A 15,038-nucleotide genomic window follows, 5' to 3' on the forward strand; every position below is an offset into this window, starting at 1 on the left:
GTTCTGAGAGCCAGCGGGTGGGTATAATTATGTCCCAGCTTCAGGACGGTCCCCAAGAATTGGCCTTCTCCTTGGCTCCTGACGCCCCTGAACTTTCCTCCGTTGATCTTTTCTTTTCTGCTCTCTGGCTCATTTATGACGAGACTGACAAGACTGCCTTTGCCGAGAATCAGCTGGTGACCTTACACGTCAGGGTAAGAGAGCTGTTGAGGAGTATTGTTCTGACTTTAGGAAGTGGTGCGTAGCTTCTCGGTGGAATGACCCTGCCTTAAGGTGCCAGTTTAGATTGGGTCTGTCGAACGCCCTGAAAGACCTGCTAGTTAGCTATTCCTCTTCTGACTCCCTAGATCAGGTTATGGCTTTAGCGGTACGACTTGACCGTCATCTCAGGGAACGACGACTTGAACGTGTTTGTGTTTTCTCCTCTGACCTATGATGCCTCCCGAGGTTCCATTGCTTCATTCTTCCACGGAAGACTTGGAGGTACCTATGCAACTCAGGGCCTCCGTGTCCCCCCAACAACGTAGAGAGTTCCGCAGGAAGAATGGTCCCTGCTTCTACTGTGGGGATGACAAGCATCAAGTGAACAACTGTCCTAGGCGTAAGAATAAGCAGCCGGAAGGACTTCCGCGCCTAAGTGACCATCGGGGAGGTCACTTGGGCGCACAGGTATTTCCCGTAAATATGAAATGTAATAAAATCTTGCTTCCCTTTCAGGTCTCTTTTGGTGGTAGGTCTGCTACCGGCAGTGCCTTCGTGGATTCAGGGTCTTCTGCTAATATTATGTCTGTGGAATTTGCTATGTCTCTAGCTATGCCATTAATTGATTTGCCTAAACCTGTCCCGGTAGTGGGCATCGACCCCACTCCTCTTGCTAATGGTTATTTTACACAGAATACCCCTGTTTTTGAACTCCTTGTGGGCTCCATGCATTTGGAGCAGTGCTCTGTACTGGTGATGCAGGGATTATCGTCCGATTTGGTTTTAGGCCTTCCCTGGTTGCAGTTGCATAATCCCACGTTTGACTGGAATACTGGGGATCTTACCAAATGGGGTAATGAATGCATGATGTCATGTTTTTCTGTTAATTCTATTTCTCTCCCTGAGGAGGTGAACACTCTACCTGAGTTTGTTCAGGACTTCGCTGATGTTTTCTCTAAAGAGGCTTCCGAAGTGTTACCACCTCATAGAGAATACGATTGTGCAATTGATTTGGTACCAGGAGCTAAGCTCCCTAAGGGTAGGATATTTAATCTCTCGTGTCCCGAACGTGAAGCCATGAGAGTATATCCAGGGATGCCTGGCCAAGGGTTACATTCGCCCCTCTACTTCTCCGGTAGGTGCTGGCTTCTTCTTCGTAGGGAAGAAGGATGGTGGTCTTAGGCCATGCATTGACTACCGAAACTTGAATAAGGTCACTGTAAGGAACCAGTATCCCCTTCCTTTGATTCCTGATCTCTTCAATCAGGTTCAGGGGGCCCAATGGTTCTCTAAGTTTGATCTACGGGGGGCTTATAACCTTATCCGCATCAAAGAGGGGGATGATTGGAAGACTGCGTTTAACACGCCCGAAGGTCATTTCGAATACCTCGTCATGCCCTTTGGGTTGTGTAATGCTCCCGCGGTCTTCTAGAATTTCATAAATGAGATTTTAAGAGACTACCTGGGGGTATTTCTTGTAGTGTACCTTGATGACATACTTGTGTTTTCCAAGGACTGGTCCTCCCACACTGAGCATGTCAGGAAGGTGCTCCAGGCCCTTCGGGAAAACAAACTGTTTGCTAAGACCGAAAAATGTGTGTTTGGGGTGCAGGAGATACCGTTTTTAGGTCAAATCCTCACTCCTCATGAATTCCGCCTGGACCCCGCCAAGGTCCAGGCTGTGGCGGAATGGGTCCAACCTGCCTCCCTGAAGGCGTTACAGTGCTTCCTGGGGTTTGCTAATTATTACAGGAGATTTATTGCTAACTTCTCGGTCATCGCTAAGCCTCTTACGGATCTCACTCGCAAAGGTGCTGATCTCCTCCACTGGCCTCCTGAGGCTGTCCAGGCTTTTGAGGTCCTTAAGAAGTGCTTTATCTCGGCCCCAGTGCTGGTTCAGCCCAACCAAATGGAGCCATTTATCGTGGAGGTTGACGCGTCCGAGGTGGGAGTGAGGTCTGTCTTGTCCCAGGGTACCAGGTCCCTCACCCATCTCCGCCCCTGTGCCTACTTCTCCAGGAAGTTTTCGCCCACTGAGAGTAACTATGATATTGGCAACCGCGAACTCTTAGCCATTAAATGGGCATTTGAAGAGTGGCGCCACTTCCTGGAGGGGGCTAGGCACCAAGTAACGGTCCTTACCGACCACAAGAATCTGCTTTTCCTAGAATCTGCCCGGAGGCTAAACCCGAGACAAGCTCGATGGGCGTTATTTTTTACCAGATTCAACTTTTTGGTCACCTATAGGGCTGGGTCTAAAAATATTAAGGCTGATGCACTGTCGCGTAGCTTCATGGCCAGCCCTCCTTCGGAGGAAGATCCTGCTTGTGTTTTGCCTCCAGGTATAATCGTTTCCTCTATTGATTCTGATTTAGTCTCTGAAATTGCGGCTGATCAAGGTTCAGCTCCCGGGAACCTTCCTGAGAACAAGCTGTTTGTTCCCCTGCAATTCCGGCTAAGGGTACTTAGGGAAAATCATGATTCTGCACTATCTGGCCATCCAGGCATCCTGGGTACCAAGCACCTCATTGCCAGAAACTATTGGTGGCCTGGGTTGCTCAAAGACGTTAAGGTCTACGTCGCCGCTTGTGAAGTTTGTGCTAGGTCCAAGACTCCCAGGTCCCGACCAGCGGGCTTACTATGTTCTTTGCCCATTCCCCAGAGACCTTGGACCCATATCTCCATGGATTTCATCACTGATTTGCCTCCATCTCAAGGCAAATCGGTGGTGTGGGTTGTAGTAGACCGCTTCAGTAAGATGTGCCACTTTGTGCCCCTCAAGAAACTACCCAATGCTAAGACGTTAGCTACCTTGTTTGTCAAACACATCCTGCATCTCCATGGGGTCCCTGTCAATATTGTTTCTAACAGAGGGGTACAATTTGTTTCATTGTTTTGGAGAGCCTTCTGTAAAAAGTTGGAGATTGATCTGTCCTTCTCCTCTGCCTTCCATTCTGAAACTAATGGCTAAACTGAGAGGACTAAGCAGTCTCTAGAACAATATTTAAGGTGTTTTATCTCTGACTGTCAATATGATTGGGTCTCATTCATTCCCCTCGCCGAATTTTCCCTTAATAACCGGGTCAGTAACTCGTCAGGGGTCTCCCCCTTTTTCTGTAATTTTGGGTTTAATCCACGGTTCTCCTCCGTTTCACCTGGTAGTTCCAACAATCCCGAGGTAGATGTCGTTCATCGGGAACTGTGCACAGTCTGGGCCCAGGTTCAGAAGAACCTAGAGGCGTCCCAGAGCATACAAAAGACTCAGGCAGATAGAAGACGTTCTGCTAACCCCTTGTTTGTGGTCGGGGATCTGGTGTGGCTATCGTCAAAAAATTTGCACCTTAAAGTCCCGTCCAAGAAGTTTGCTCCCCGGTTTATAGGGCCATACAAGGTCATTGAAGTCCTTAACCCTGTCTCCTTCCGACTGGAGTTGCCCCCGTCTTTTTGAGTACACAACGTGTTTCATGCCTCCCTCCTTAAACGCTGCTCCCCGTCCTTGGCTCCCTCAAGGAAACCTCCGGTCCCTGTTCTCACCCCTGAGGGGGTAGAATTCGAGGTGGCCAAGATTGTGGACAGCAGGATGGTCCAAGGCTCCCTCCAGTACCTGGTCCATTGGAGGGGATACGGGCCTAAGGAGAGGACTTGGGTACCTGCCCGGGATGTTCACGCTGGGGTATTGCTCAGGAGGTTCCACCTTCGTTTCCCCAATAAACCAGGTCCACCTAGAAAGGGTCCGGTGGCCCCTCATAAAAGGGGGGGTACTGTAAAGGATCTGCCAGACACAACTTCTGTGTCGACGCCCATAGTTAATCAGTCTGCACCTGCTTCTATGTCTGTGAGACTGACTCCATCTTCCACCACCCAGGATGGCAGGCTTAGGAGTGGGAGAGCCTATCACAGCCTGGCCAGACGGAGCTAGCTCCCGCCCTCCGTCTATTTATATCTGCCTTTCCTGTTCCTCCTTTGCTTGTGATTCTTCTCTGCTGGTTTCCTGGCCCTTCTGCAGCTTCTTAAACTACTGATCCTCTGCTTGTGATTGACCTTGGCTTTACTGACCACTCTTCTGCTCTGCGTTTTTGTACCTCGCTCATCTCCTGGTTTGACTCGGCTCGTTCACTTCGCTTGTTGCTCACGGTGTCCCCGTGGGCAGCTTCCCCATTTCCCTGGCTTCTTTGTACCCTTGTCTGTTTGTCTGTCGTGCACCTATTGAGTGTAGGGACCATTGCCCAGTTGTACCCCGTCGCCTAGGGCGGGTCGTTTCAAGTAGGCAGGGACTGAGTGGCGGGTAGATTAGGGCTCACCTGTCTGCCTCCCTACCCCGTCATTACACTCGATCCTCCATCATCCTGACGTGTCTCAGCAGTTTTCATTGGAGATGGACACTTCTTCTGTTGGTGCAGGTGCACTTCTGTTCCAGAGGAGCTCCAAAGGAAAGGCAGAGCGAAATTACTCTATTGGGGATCGGATATGGAGGGGTAGTTGGAAAAGGGAGGATCCTGTAGGGCGCTGCTGCGTGGCATAAAGAGTGACCAGAGTGTGAAGGAGGAGGAGAATGTCAGCTTCTTACTGGAGAACTTCCAGGTAGGAGGAGAGTTCTATTGGGGATCGGGAGCTGCTGGCCATCAAATTGGCTCTGGAGGAGTGGAGACATCTGCTAGAGGGCACAGCTCAAGCTCACCCCATCCTGATCTACCACGACCACAAGAAACTCACCTACCTTCAGTTCGCTCAAAGACTAAATCCCCGTCAAGCCAGGTGGTCGCTGTTCTTCACCCGTTTCCAATTTGTGCTCCACTACCGTCCCGCTGACAAGAATGTCAGGGCCGATGCCCTGTCCAGGTCATTTGAGATGGATGACACGGTGGAGTCCCTTTAAAGTATCATAGACGCATCCTGCATTGTCAATGCCAATCCTTTGCAGGTTAGAGACATCTCTCAGGGGAGGACTTTTGTTTGGTTGGCAGACAGGAGAAGAATTCTCCGCTGGGGTTCGTAAAACCCGAGACCTGATTGCTCATCACTTCTGGTGGCCCACGCTACCCAAAGATGTTGTGGACTTGTCTCTTGTTGCACGGTGCGCTTCTAAGAAGGTTACTCACTCCAAGCATGCCGGCCTGCTTCAACCTCTGCCTGTACACAATGCCCCCTGGCAGCACATTGCGATGGACTTTGTCACAGACCTTCCTCCCTCAGCAGGATGCAACACTGTCTGGGTGGTGGTGGACCGGTCCTCGAAGAAGGCACATTTTATCCCGCTGACTGGCCTACCTTCTGCTCCCCGACTGGTGAGTCTCTTCATTCAGCACATCTTCCGCTTGCATGGCTTTTCTCTACACATTGTATCTGACCGGGGGGTTCAGTTTACCTCAAAGTTCTGGAGAGTCCTCTGTAAACTCCTGGATGTGAGATTGGACTTTTCCACAGTCCAATGGGCAAGTCGAGAGGATCAACCAGATCATGGAGAATTATCTCCGCCACTTCATCTCCTTACATCATGATAACTGGGCTTCTTCCATGGGCCGAGTTCTCATACAACAACCACACAAGCGAGTCCACCACTTCCACTCCATTTCACATTGTGTACAGTCAACGTCCCAGAGTCCCTCTCCCAGTGTCGACCACATCTCAGGTACTCGGTGCTGACTCTGCATTTAGGGACTTCCTGCAAATCTGGCAACAGACCCGCTCCTCTTTTTTGCTGGCAGTCGATCACATGAAGCGAAAAGCGGATACAAAAAGAAGAGAGCCGCCTCAGTATCTTCCAGGTACCAAAGTCTGGCTGTCCTCACGGAACATTCATTTGAAGGTGCCTTCATACAAGTTTGCTCCCAGGTTCCTCAGTCCTTTTGAGATTCTGCAACAGATAAACCCTATCTCCTATATGCTGCGGCTGCCCCCTACCCTCATAATCCCCAACTCCTTTCATGTGTCCCTCCTGAAACTAGTGGTCCTGAACCACTACAGCAAGACTTCCAGTTCCACAGTTGCTCCCAGCGGTTCTTCTGATGTGTTCGAGGTGAGGGAGATCCTGGACTGCAAAAGGGTAGGAGGAAGAACTTTCTATTGGGTGGACTGGAGGGGGTTTGGTCCTGAGGAGAGGTCCTGGGAGCCGAAAGAGAACCTCAGTGCCCCTGCTCTTATTAAGAAGTTCCTCTCTCGCTCTGGTCTCAAGAAGAGGGGGCGTAAGAGGGGGGATACTGCAGCGTCCATGGCTGCGGGCCGTCGGGTTTACTCACCTCCTGAAGTCCGCAGCCATGAATCTGTGAGCGCTGGACCCCATCTCCTTCCTAGGAGACCCCAGCGCTCACTTCCGCTCCGGTCCGCTGTGTTCCGTAGGGTGTGCGCGCACGCTCGTGCCCGCTCTTAAAGCGCCAGCGCGCGCACATGAAGACAATCATCATCATCAACTCACATGATTTCCTGGACTATAAGAAGGCCCCTGCCCTTCTGATCCTTGCCTGAGCGTTGTTAGTGTATCCCAAGTCTGTCTTGCAAATGGTCCCTTAGTGTTTCCCGTTCCAGTTGTTACCTGTGCCCTGTTAGCTATTCCTGTATCCCGTGCGGTGTTCTTGTTCCTGTGCCTACTAGTGTTGGGGTCGTGTCTACTGCACCTGCTGTCGTTTGCCACGTCCTGTATCATCTGCCACGTCCAGTAGCATCTTCCATGCCTGGTGTGATTCGCCACGTCTGGCGCAACCTGCGGCACCCACCTCCATCCATGCCAGAGCTGCGGCCACTGTCTGGACTACCCAGGTACCCTAGTGCGGGACTTTGTATTACTGGGGTGCTCTGTCGCTACAGCGGTGCGGCCTAGTGGGTCCACATACCCACAAACCGTGACAGTGCATACTTTTCCTTTGTGCTGTCGCTTGCTACTCATTACATAGCAATATCATGGCACATCAGGACACATTTACTAAAAAATCTGCACCAACAAAAGCTGCAAGCGTGAGGTGTGACTACTTTGCACTAAAAAATTAATTTGTAAAAAAAAATGAGCACATTTTCGGTGGAAATAATGGTGTATACTGTGTTTGCTTTATTGACTAACTGTGTGTGCTAGTGTTTAATTAAAAAAAGAATAACTGTTTGGGTCGTATGTGCCATTTTGTGACTCTTGTTAACCAAGTGGGTGTGGTTATGGGCGGAGTTACTTTTTAGTCGTGTTTATGGAATGCAGGCTTAAAGTGACAAAAAATTTGCATCTTGACACCGCCAGCAAGCACGTAAACCACAAAACGGAACAAACACACCACAACTATAAAATGCGTCAAGTGTAGCAAATGGTGTGCAACGTTTTATAGATTTGTCATCAAAAACATAGAATTGATACATTCGATGGACCAACGTATCTCCGGTATTCTTGGACAATGAGGACATTCAACACTTTTTTAGCTAGACCGCTATACTGGTAAACACCACAATGCCTCACAACCTTACAAGGACTCACCTTTTTCCACCATTTCTGATTTGATGCTTAGTCCCGAGTTGACGGACTCTTTAGAACGTGATGAACCAGACTGGGAGGCAAGCTGGTTCTGGGGTATTTCTAACTTGCGTAAGTTCTCCCCTTCTGAGTTGGATCTCCTGAGTAGTGACATTAGTGGGGTTCTTCGCTCTGGTCTGTCCTCTTTTCTTTCAGAAGACTCTGGTTCTCTTCTTTCCTCGGACTGGCTTCTCAGTTTTGAGGACAGCCGGTCCATGGTGTTCCCAATCTTTTTTCTCATTGCCAACACTGGAGATTCACTGGACTTCTGCTCCTTGGCCACACTCTCTGAGATTGTTTCAATTGAGCCTTTCTCTGATTTTAGGCTTTCAGTATCTTTTCTTTCTTTGGAACTTCCTCTTCCTAAAGACCAAGAAAGACGTCTTCCCAGTGAACTAGATTCCTCAACATCTTCTGAAGGCTTTTGCTTACGCTCAGTTGTTGGTGTTTTCCTGAAGCGTTGGGAGAGCCTTCTCATGAAGCTTGGATCCCTTTCTGCATCTGGTAGGTCTTGCATAGATCTAGACCGATCATCTAATCCTAGGGCTGCAGGGACTAGGAACTCAAGTGGGACACCTACAGGACTAGGCCGGTACATTTCCTCCTCCTTAGATGCGTGTGCAGCTTCTAAATTCTTCTCCTCTGACCAAGACCTGGTTAACATCTTGAGACCTCGTGTCAGAGAAGACCCACGATGTCTCTTAAACTTAGCTTCAAACACTTCTTCAGAATCTATGTTGCTGATATATTGGACGTTCTCTGTGTTTTCAGTTTTAGGTGGCTCTTTAACCTTTGAAAACGTTGGTGGTTGCGCTGCTTCATCGTCTTTAGTTACCTTTGGATCCACACCAGCAGCTACAGATGGGCTAGATTTTTTCTCTGGAGGTTTGTCATGTTGGCTGGATTGGGCAAATGAAACATTGTGTGAGCTTTTGACCTGTGTGGTTTGTACTTTTGATTCTTCTTGTAAAGTGGTCACCTGGAGAGTATGCATCATTTCTGCATAAGGTGATGGTTTAGGAGTCAATGCATTTGCTTGGGGTTTCGGAAAAGAGTCACCATCTGCAGGCAGTTGAGGATCTGGTTTCTTTACTGTCATTTGTGAGGGCTCTTTCCTTTGCACATACAAAGATGAAGGCACAGAGGCAGATTTTTTCATATATGTTGGCAGAGATGGAACACCTGCAGGCCTTGGCAAAGTTGATGAAGATACTGCTGGGCTTGTTGAAGAAGTCTGGGCAACACCTGAACTTGACAAATGAGTTTGGACACCTTGGGGCCTTGGTAAAGTTGATGAGTCAACTGCTTTAGTTGGTGAAGAAGACGGGGCAGTACCTAAACTTGACAAAGGAGATGGGACACTTCCTGGTCTTGGCAAACTTGATGGGGCAGATGTTAGACTCGATGTAGAAGACTTGCCAGCACCTGAACTTGGTAAAGGTGATGGGGCAACAGTTGGACTTGGTGAATGAGATGAGACAATGGATGATCTTGACAAAGGAGATCTTACAGTAGATTGGCTTGGCAATGGTGACTGGACAGTAGTTAAGGTCTCATTCTTCTGGGCAGAAGCAATAGATGACACTACTGATGTGGGACCTGTGGTTTGTGGCAGTGAAAGCTTTGTGTCCAAAGTTACTGAATCTTTTGTTGTAGCCCTAGTAGAATCCTCCACTGGTTTTGATGTAGATTCTTTAACTAGCAAAGGTTGTGGTGATACTTGCTGTAGAGGACCATTACTTCTGTTATCTTCAGGCATATCATTTAGAGGTAGCTTTGTCGATGGCCGTCCAGAATGGATACTCGGTATTTCTTTTTTGGGTATTGTGTCCTCTACCAAAGCAGTCACTTTTGGGAGTATAATTTCCACATTTTCCTCTTTAGAATCTTCATCTGATTTGGACTTCAAATTTTGTGACTTGTCTTTCTCATCAACTTTGCCAGTTTGAGTTTCAAGGCCCACATCTTCTGTTGTTGGTTGGCTTGGATCAGGAGTCAGAGACTTGGGATGAATCTCACGAGGAGTTTGAGGACGGGAATCAAATCGCGATTGGTCTGTCAGAGCAGACAGAGATGTTGACTCCTTTAGCCTTTGTGCCTCCACTTGAGCAAGAGGAATTTCAAGTGGTGCCCCTGACCTACGATGTAGAACAAGTGGTTCGGTGTCTCCATGTGAAAAAGAACTGGTTTTTCGTAGGACCCTTTCTTCTGACGATTCTCGACCAGGAGCCGCCTCACTGGAAGCAGCACGTGTCAATTTTATCACAGGGATGGGGGAAGGTGGCATGTTCTCAGAACGCTGGGAGCGTGGGGACAACTGCTCAGCCCATTGTTTATCGTTGGAAAGAGTTTCCATCAGTGGCCCTCTAAGACCACTGTACTTATTATCTGAAGAACTACCCCTCAATAACCTTTGTCGCATTAACTCCAAACGTTGAGCATATTCCTCATCAGCTGACCCTAGCGTTCGTCGCTTCATTGGGCTACGGTTTCGCGATGGCAGCTCCATGGAAGCAGCTTTGGTCATACCTCTGTCAAGTTTATCTCGTTCTTCTCCATCTTCAGTTGATACATTGAGCAGGAGAGCACTATCTGCCGAGCTTCCTCTTCTCAATTCACCTCTTCGTGCTGCCACTAGTTCATCATCAGGAAAGTCTGAAGATTCAAGACTTGATCCTTTTCTAAGAGTCTTCCTCGGTTGATCTTTCTTCTTGTGGGGTTCTGAGATCTCATCGTCAGAAGACGAGCCGGCTTCAGCGTCATTTGATTTCTTTCTCGTTAGTGACCCCTTAGGACGTTTGCTCATTGACTCTGCTGTCTCCCTACGTTGCACTTCTGGTTCTGAGGCTTTAAGGTCGACCTCATCCTCTTCTTTCTCCTGATTTTCTAGCATGCTAGCATCTTCAGGGTTTTGAGAATTCTGCTCCTCATCTGTTGGGATTTCATTAAGGGACATTCGAGAACCAGAGAACTGTACTTGGAGCGGCACAGGAACATATGGAAGCTCTTCAAGATCATCAGAGTCTGAAGAAGATGATAGGCTTGTTGACTCTTTAGGATGTCTGGGGACGGCAATAGACAAGTGGTTGCTTGTGTCTTGCAGGAGCTCTGGAATAGATCTCATCACCATGTTGGACTTAAAGCTGATTAAAGATCTCTGAGTAAAAAAATGCAAACAATAAATTAGTCCCTGAGCTCATTGCAGCACTAATAGTTACTATTGTTGAAGTCTCCACAGTACTAATTTACCTGCCACTTGCGTCGAGACTGGAACAGTTTAATGTGATCTGTGCTGATATTTTTTCCTTTAGCTAATGTCTGAAATCATGAAAAAAGCAAAAATTTAAATGCGCTCTATATCAAGAATAAGGAAATCCCAACTCAAAATATGTAAAGAGCCGATCGTGTAAATACTTGACACTAAGGCTATGTTCACACAGAGTTTTTTGTAGGCAGAAGTTCTGAAATCCAGACGGAATTTTGAGGCAAATTTTCATCTGCCTGCACGCCGATTGCGGCGTTTTTTTGCAGCGTTTTTGGCCCGCGGCCATTGAACACCGCGGGCAAAAAATGCAGCAAAATACGCTTTCTCTGCCTCCCATTGATGTCAATGGGAGGTCAGAGACGTTAACGCCCGAATATAGGGCATGTCTCTTATTTTTCCCGTGAGATGGTTTTTCCCTCGCGGGAAAAAAAATGCCTCCGTCTCCCATTGAAATCAATGGGAGGCATTTTCGGCCATTTTTTGGTGCGTTTTCCAGCGTCAAAAAACGTGTAAAAAAAACTCTGTGTGAACTGGCCCTAAGAGAACCTGAGATTATAATGGCACTGCTACTGGAGATTAAATATCATATCTTCTATGGGGAGTCCATGAGCTGGTACCCCTACGGATTCCTAAAATAAAGGGGTAGTAGCTTGTTGTTAAAGGAGTTGTTTAGTTTAGGAAACCTAATTTTATACACTCTATTAGGGAATTCGGAGTTAATAGAGGGGGGTACTCTGTTCAGGATCCTCATCTCTTGGCCAGAGTGGAGAGGGGTTACATATAGTGTCTCTTTCTCTCTGGAGGACCTGTCCTGTACTGTATTACACAGACACCACATTGATATGAATGGATGCTGTGTAATGCTTAATTTCTCCTGTGGTGGCACTGCAGGGAAATTAAACCCTCACTGCCAGGTTTCTCCACAGATCACAACTGATCGCTGTGGCTTTCAGCAGGGGAACACTTTGTGATCAGCTATCAAGAGACCTAAACATATTCCTCATCAGCTGACCCTAGCTTTCGTCACCCCATTGGGTTACAGTTTTGCATGGCAGCTCCAGGAAAGCAGCATTGGTCGTACCTCTGTCAAGGTTATCTCTTATAACAAGTAGAGATTGTACAACGTGGACAGCCCCTTTAAGCTCCCCTGTAACTTTTGGCACACAAAAAAAGGTTCATGTTACAGGGCTATTTCTCTTTAAATGCGGTACCAGGGAAGATCTATAGCTGACGATATTACACAGAAGCGAATTGATTACCACCCCCTCCTCACCTTGAACCAGGGGTGTTCCAGACTCTCTTCAGCATTGGGCCTCCTGTACAAACAAAAAAGTGAACATCAGTAATATTGCCTTTGCCTCTTATATATGAGGGGTCTGATGCTGATAATTCACTTTCAACAGACTGATTGGGGATTTTGAGTTGAAGATCAATTTTTTAGGAAAAAATTGTTTGGCGCCGTCATTACAGCTGTGAAATGAATCTTCTCAGATAGAGATGAGGTGGAAATGTGAGCGTTCGCAGATTTTCGCTAATCTGTGAATTTTACATTTTGGAACCGTATTTGCCCCATTTAAGACAATAAATGCTTAGAGACAAATCTCGGTTTTAGTTTATATTGACTTTAAGGCTACAGGCACACGTTGCGTATTTTCCGCCGAAAAATACGCAGCGGAAACCGCAAGTAATTCGCAAGAAAATAATTTTTTTATGCGTTTTTCTGTGCGGGTTTTACGTTTTGCTGCGTAAATTGCGGCGTTTTCATGCTACGGGTTTTGCTGCGTATTTCTGTAGTACTAAAGGGATAGAATTCGCAAGCGGAATTACAACACAAATTGACATGCTGCACTTTTGAAAATACGCACCACGGGTCAATTTATGTCCCAAAAATACTGCAGCGTGGACACGAGACTACCTGGAATCTCATTGACTATGCTGGTACTGTATTATGCTGTGGTTTTGCCGCATGCAAATACGCGTGGCAAAAACCGCACGTAATACGCATGGTGTGCATTGAACCTAATGGCGTTAACATGGTTCCTTATTTCGAAACAAGAGGATGGGTGAAACAGTGAACAGCTCCTCTGTAATTAATAGTTTCACAGATGAGTAGTCAGTAGGGGGCAGCATCAGCGGGAGAGTTTACAACCGGTTTGGGAGTAGATGTGGTGCCTGACGGTGTTATGGGGCATCATGGTTAGGTCTCTGTGCACTGCGGCTGGCACTGTTAAAAGAAAACACAGCGTTTAGTCTCTGTTATGGGGACACTGTGTCTGGCTGTGCTATGGGGGGACTGTGTATAGTTTGTGTTACGACGATACTGTGTCTGGCTATGTGATGGGAGCACTGTGTCTGGCTTTGCTATAGGGTACTGTGTCTGGCTTTGTTATGGGGCACTGTGTCTGGCTGTGTGATGGGAGCACTGTATCTGGCTTTGTTATGGGGCACTGTGTCTGGCTGTGCTATGGGGGGCTGGGTACAGTTGTATTTGGAGGAAACTGTATGGCTTTAATGGGGGCCCTGTGTCTGGCTGTGTTATGAATGCACCGTGGCTGGCTGTGTTATTAGGGCACTGTGTCTAGCTTCGTGATGGGGTACCATGTCTGGCTGTGTTAGGAGGGCACTGTGGATGGCTGTGTTTAGGAGGGCACCATGGCTGGCTGTGTTATGAGGGCACTGTGGATGGCTGTGTTATGGGGCACTGTGTCCGGCTATGTGATGGGGTACCGTGTCTGGCTGTGTTACGAGGGCACTGTGGATAGCTGTGTTAGGAGAGCACTGTGGCTGGCTGTGTTATGGGGCACTGTGGCTTGCTATGTGATGGGGCATCGTGTCTGGCTGTGTTATGAGGGAACTGTGGATGACTGTGTTATAAGGGCACTGTGCACTGTGGCTGGCTGTGTTATAGGGGCATTGTGGCTGGCTATCTAAAGGGGCAGAGTGTCTGGCTGTGTTATGAGGGCACTGAGGCTGACTGTGTTATGGGGCAGTGTGTCTGGCTATATGATGGGGCACTTTTACTGGCTGTGTTATGACAGCACTGTGACTGACTGCGTTATAGGACACTTTGGCTGTGTTATGGGGGCACTGTTGCCAGAAATGTTGGGGGTAAAGTCTAGTTGGCTGTTGTGTGGGCAGTGTAGTTGCTTTGTGAAGGACACTGTTACTAACTGGAATAACTATCTGGGGCACTGCGGCTGGGTCTCTGAAAGAGGAACTGCGTCTGCCACTGTTATGGGGTCACAGCGGTGGTCTTCATTAAGGGGCTACACACATGCATGTATCTGTCCATTCTTCCATCCTCTAAAGTTGCAGTTTACAAATGCCACCGCCTGATCATCCAGTTTAGGAAATTACGACTGCCTTTAATAATTTAGACTGTGCATATAAGAGCGCTGGATCTCCTTACACCTGGTCTGCAGGAATCTATTTGAGAAGTAAATCTTACTCCAGAAACAAAGGAGCTTTGGAATTCACACAGGCCATACTCACAGTTTCTCATTGCCTAGGACCTTAATTAAGAACCCTCTTGCCTCACGAGTTAGATCCGCAAACATCTTCTCTTCAAACGCCACCGTGTAGCCGCGGATGTTCATCAGCGTGGTGTAATCATTTTCTCCCACAAAAGGAGACACTCCGGTGAGGCTTCAGGGGGTCAGAACAGGTTAAACAATCAATATAAACATGCAGTAATGCGCCATCTAGTGATAGAGTATGGTTATTGCAGGTTAAAAAAAACGTCATTACATTTAGGGTATGTTCACACGGCAGCCTCCGTTACGTCTGAAATTACGGAGCTGTTTTCAGGAGAAAACAGCTCCGTAATTCCAGACGTACTGGCATGTGCAGGTGCTTTTCGCAGCGTCCATTACGGACGTAATTGGAGTTGTTTTTCCATGGAGTCAATGGAAAACGGCTCCAATTACGTCTCAAGAAGTGACAGGCAGATGTTTGCCGACGCTTTGGAGCCGTATTTTCGGACGTAATTCGGGGCTAAAACGCCCGAATTACGTCCGTAAATAGTGTGTGTGAACCCAGCCTTATACTGTACATTGACAACATCTCTGTGTGAAATTCATTGAGCAT

The 15,038-nt window shown here is 47.8% G+C and overlaps 1 protein-coding gene across 1 annotated transcript in view; it reads right to left on the reverse strand.

The window, feature by feature from the left end:
* The window catches only part of LOC142656137 (striated muscle preferentially expressed protein kinase-like), a 70,744-nt gene extending 55,706 nt beyond the window's left edge, over positions 1-15,038 (reverse strand). The window contains exons 1-5 of the mRNA XM_075831028.1: positions 15,004-15,038; positions 14,445-14,597; positions 12,226-12,268; positions 10,937-11,005; positions 7,652-10,844 (exon numbers count right to left, since the gene is read on the reverse strand). Coding sequence (XP_075687143.1) covers positions 7,652-10,844; positions 10,937-11,005; positions 12,226-12,268; positions 14,445-14,597; positions 15,004-15,038 — 3,493 coding nt within the window. The remainder of the gene's footprint in view (positions 1-7,651; positions 10,845-10,936; positions 11,006-12,225; positions 12,269-14,444; positions 14,598-15,003) is intronic.

The sequence above is a fragment of the Rhinoderma darwinii genome, chromosome 6, assembly GCF_050947455.1.
Source record: "Rhinoderma darwinii isolate aRhiDar2 chromosome 6, aRhiDar2.hap1, whole genome shotgun sequence".
Lineage (NCBI taxonomy): Eukaryota > Metazoa > Chordata > Amphibia > Anura > Rhinodermatidae > Rhinoderma > Rhinoderma darwinii.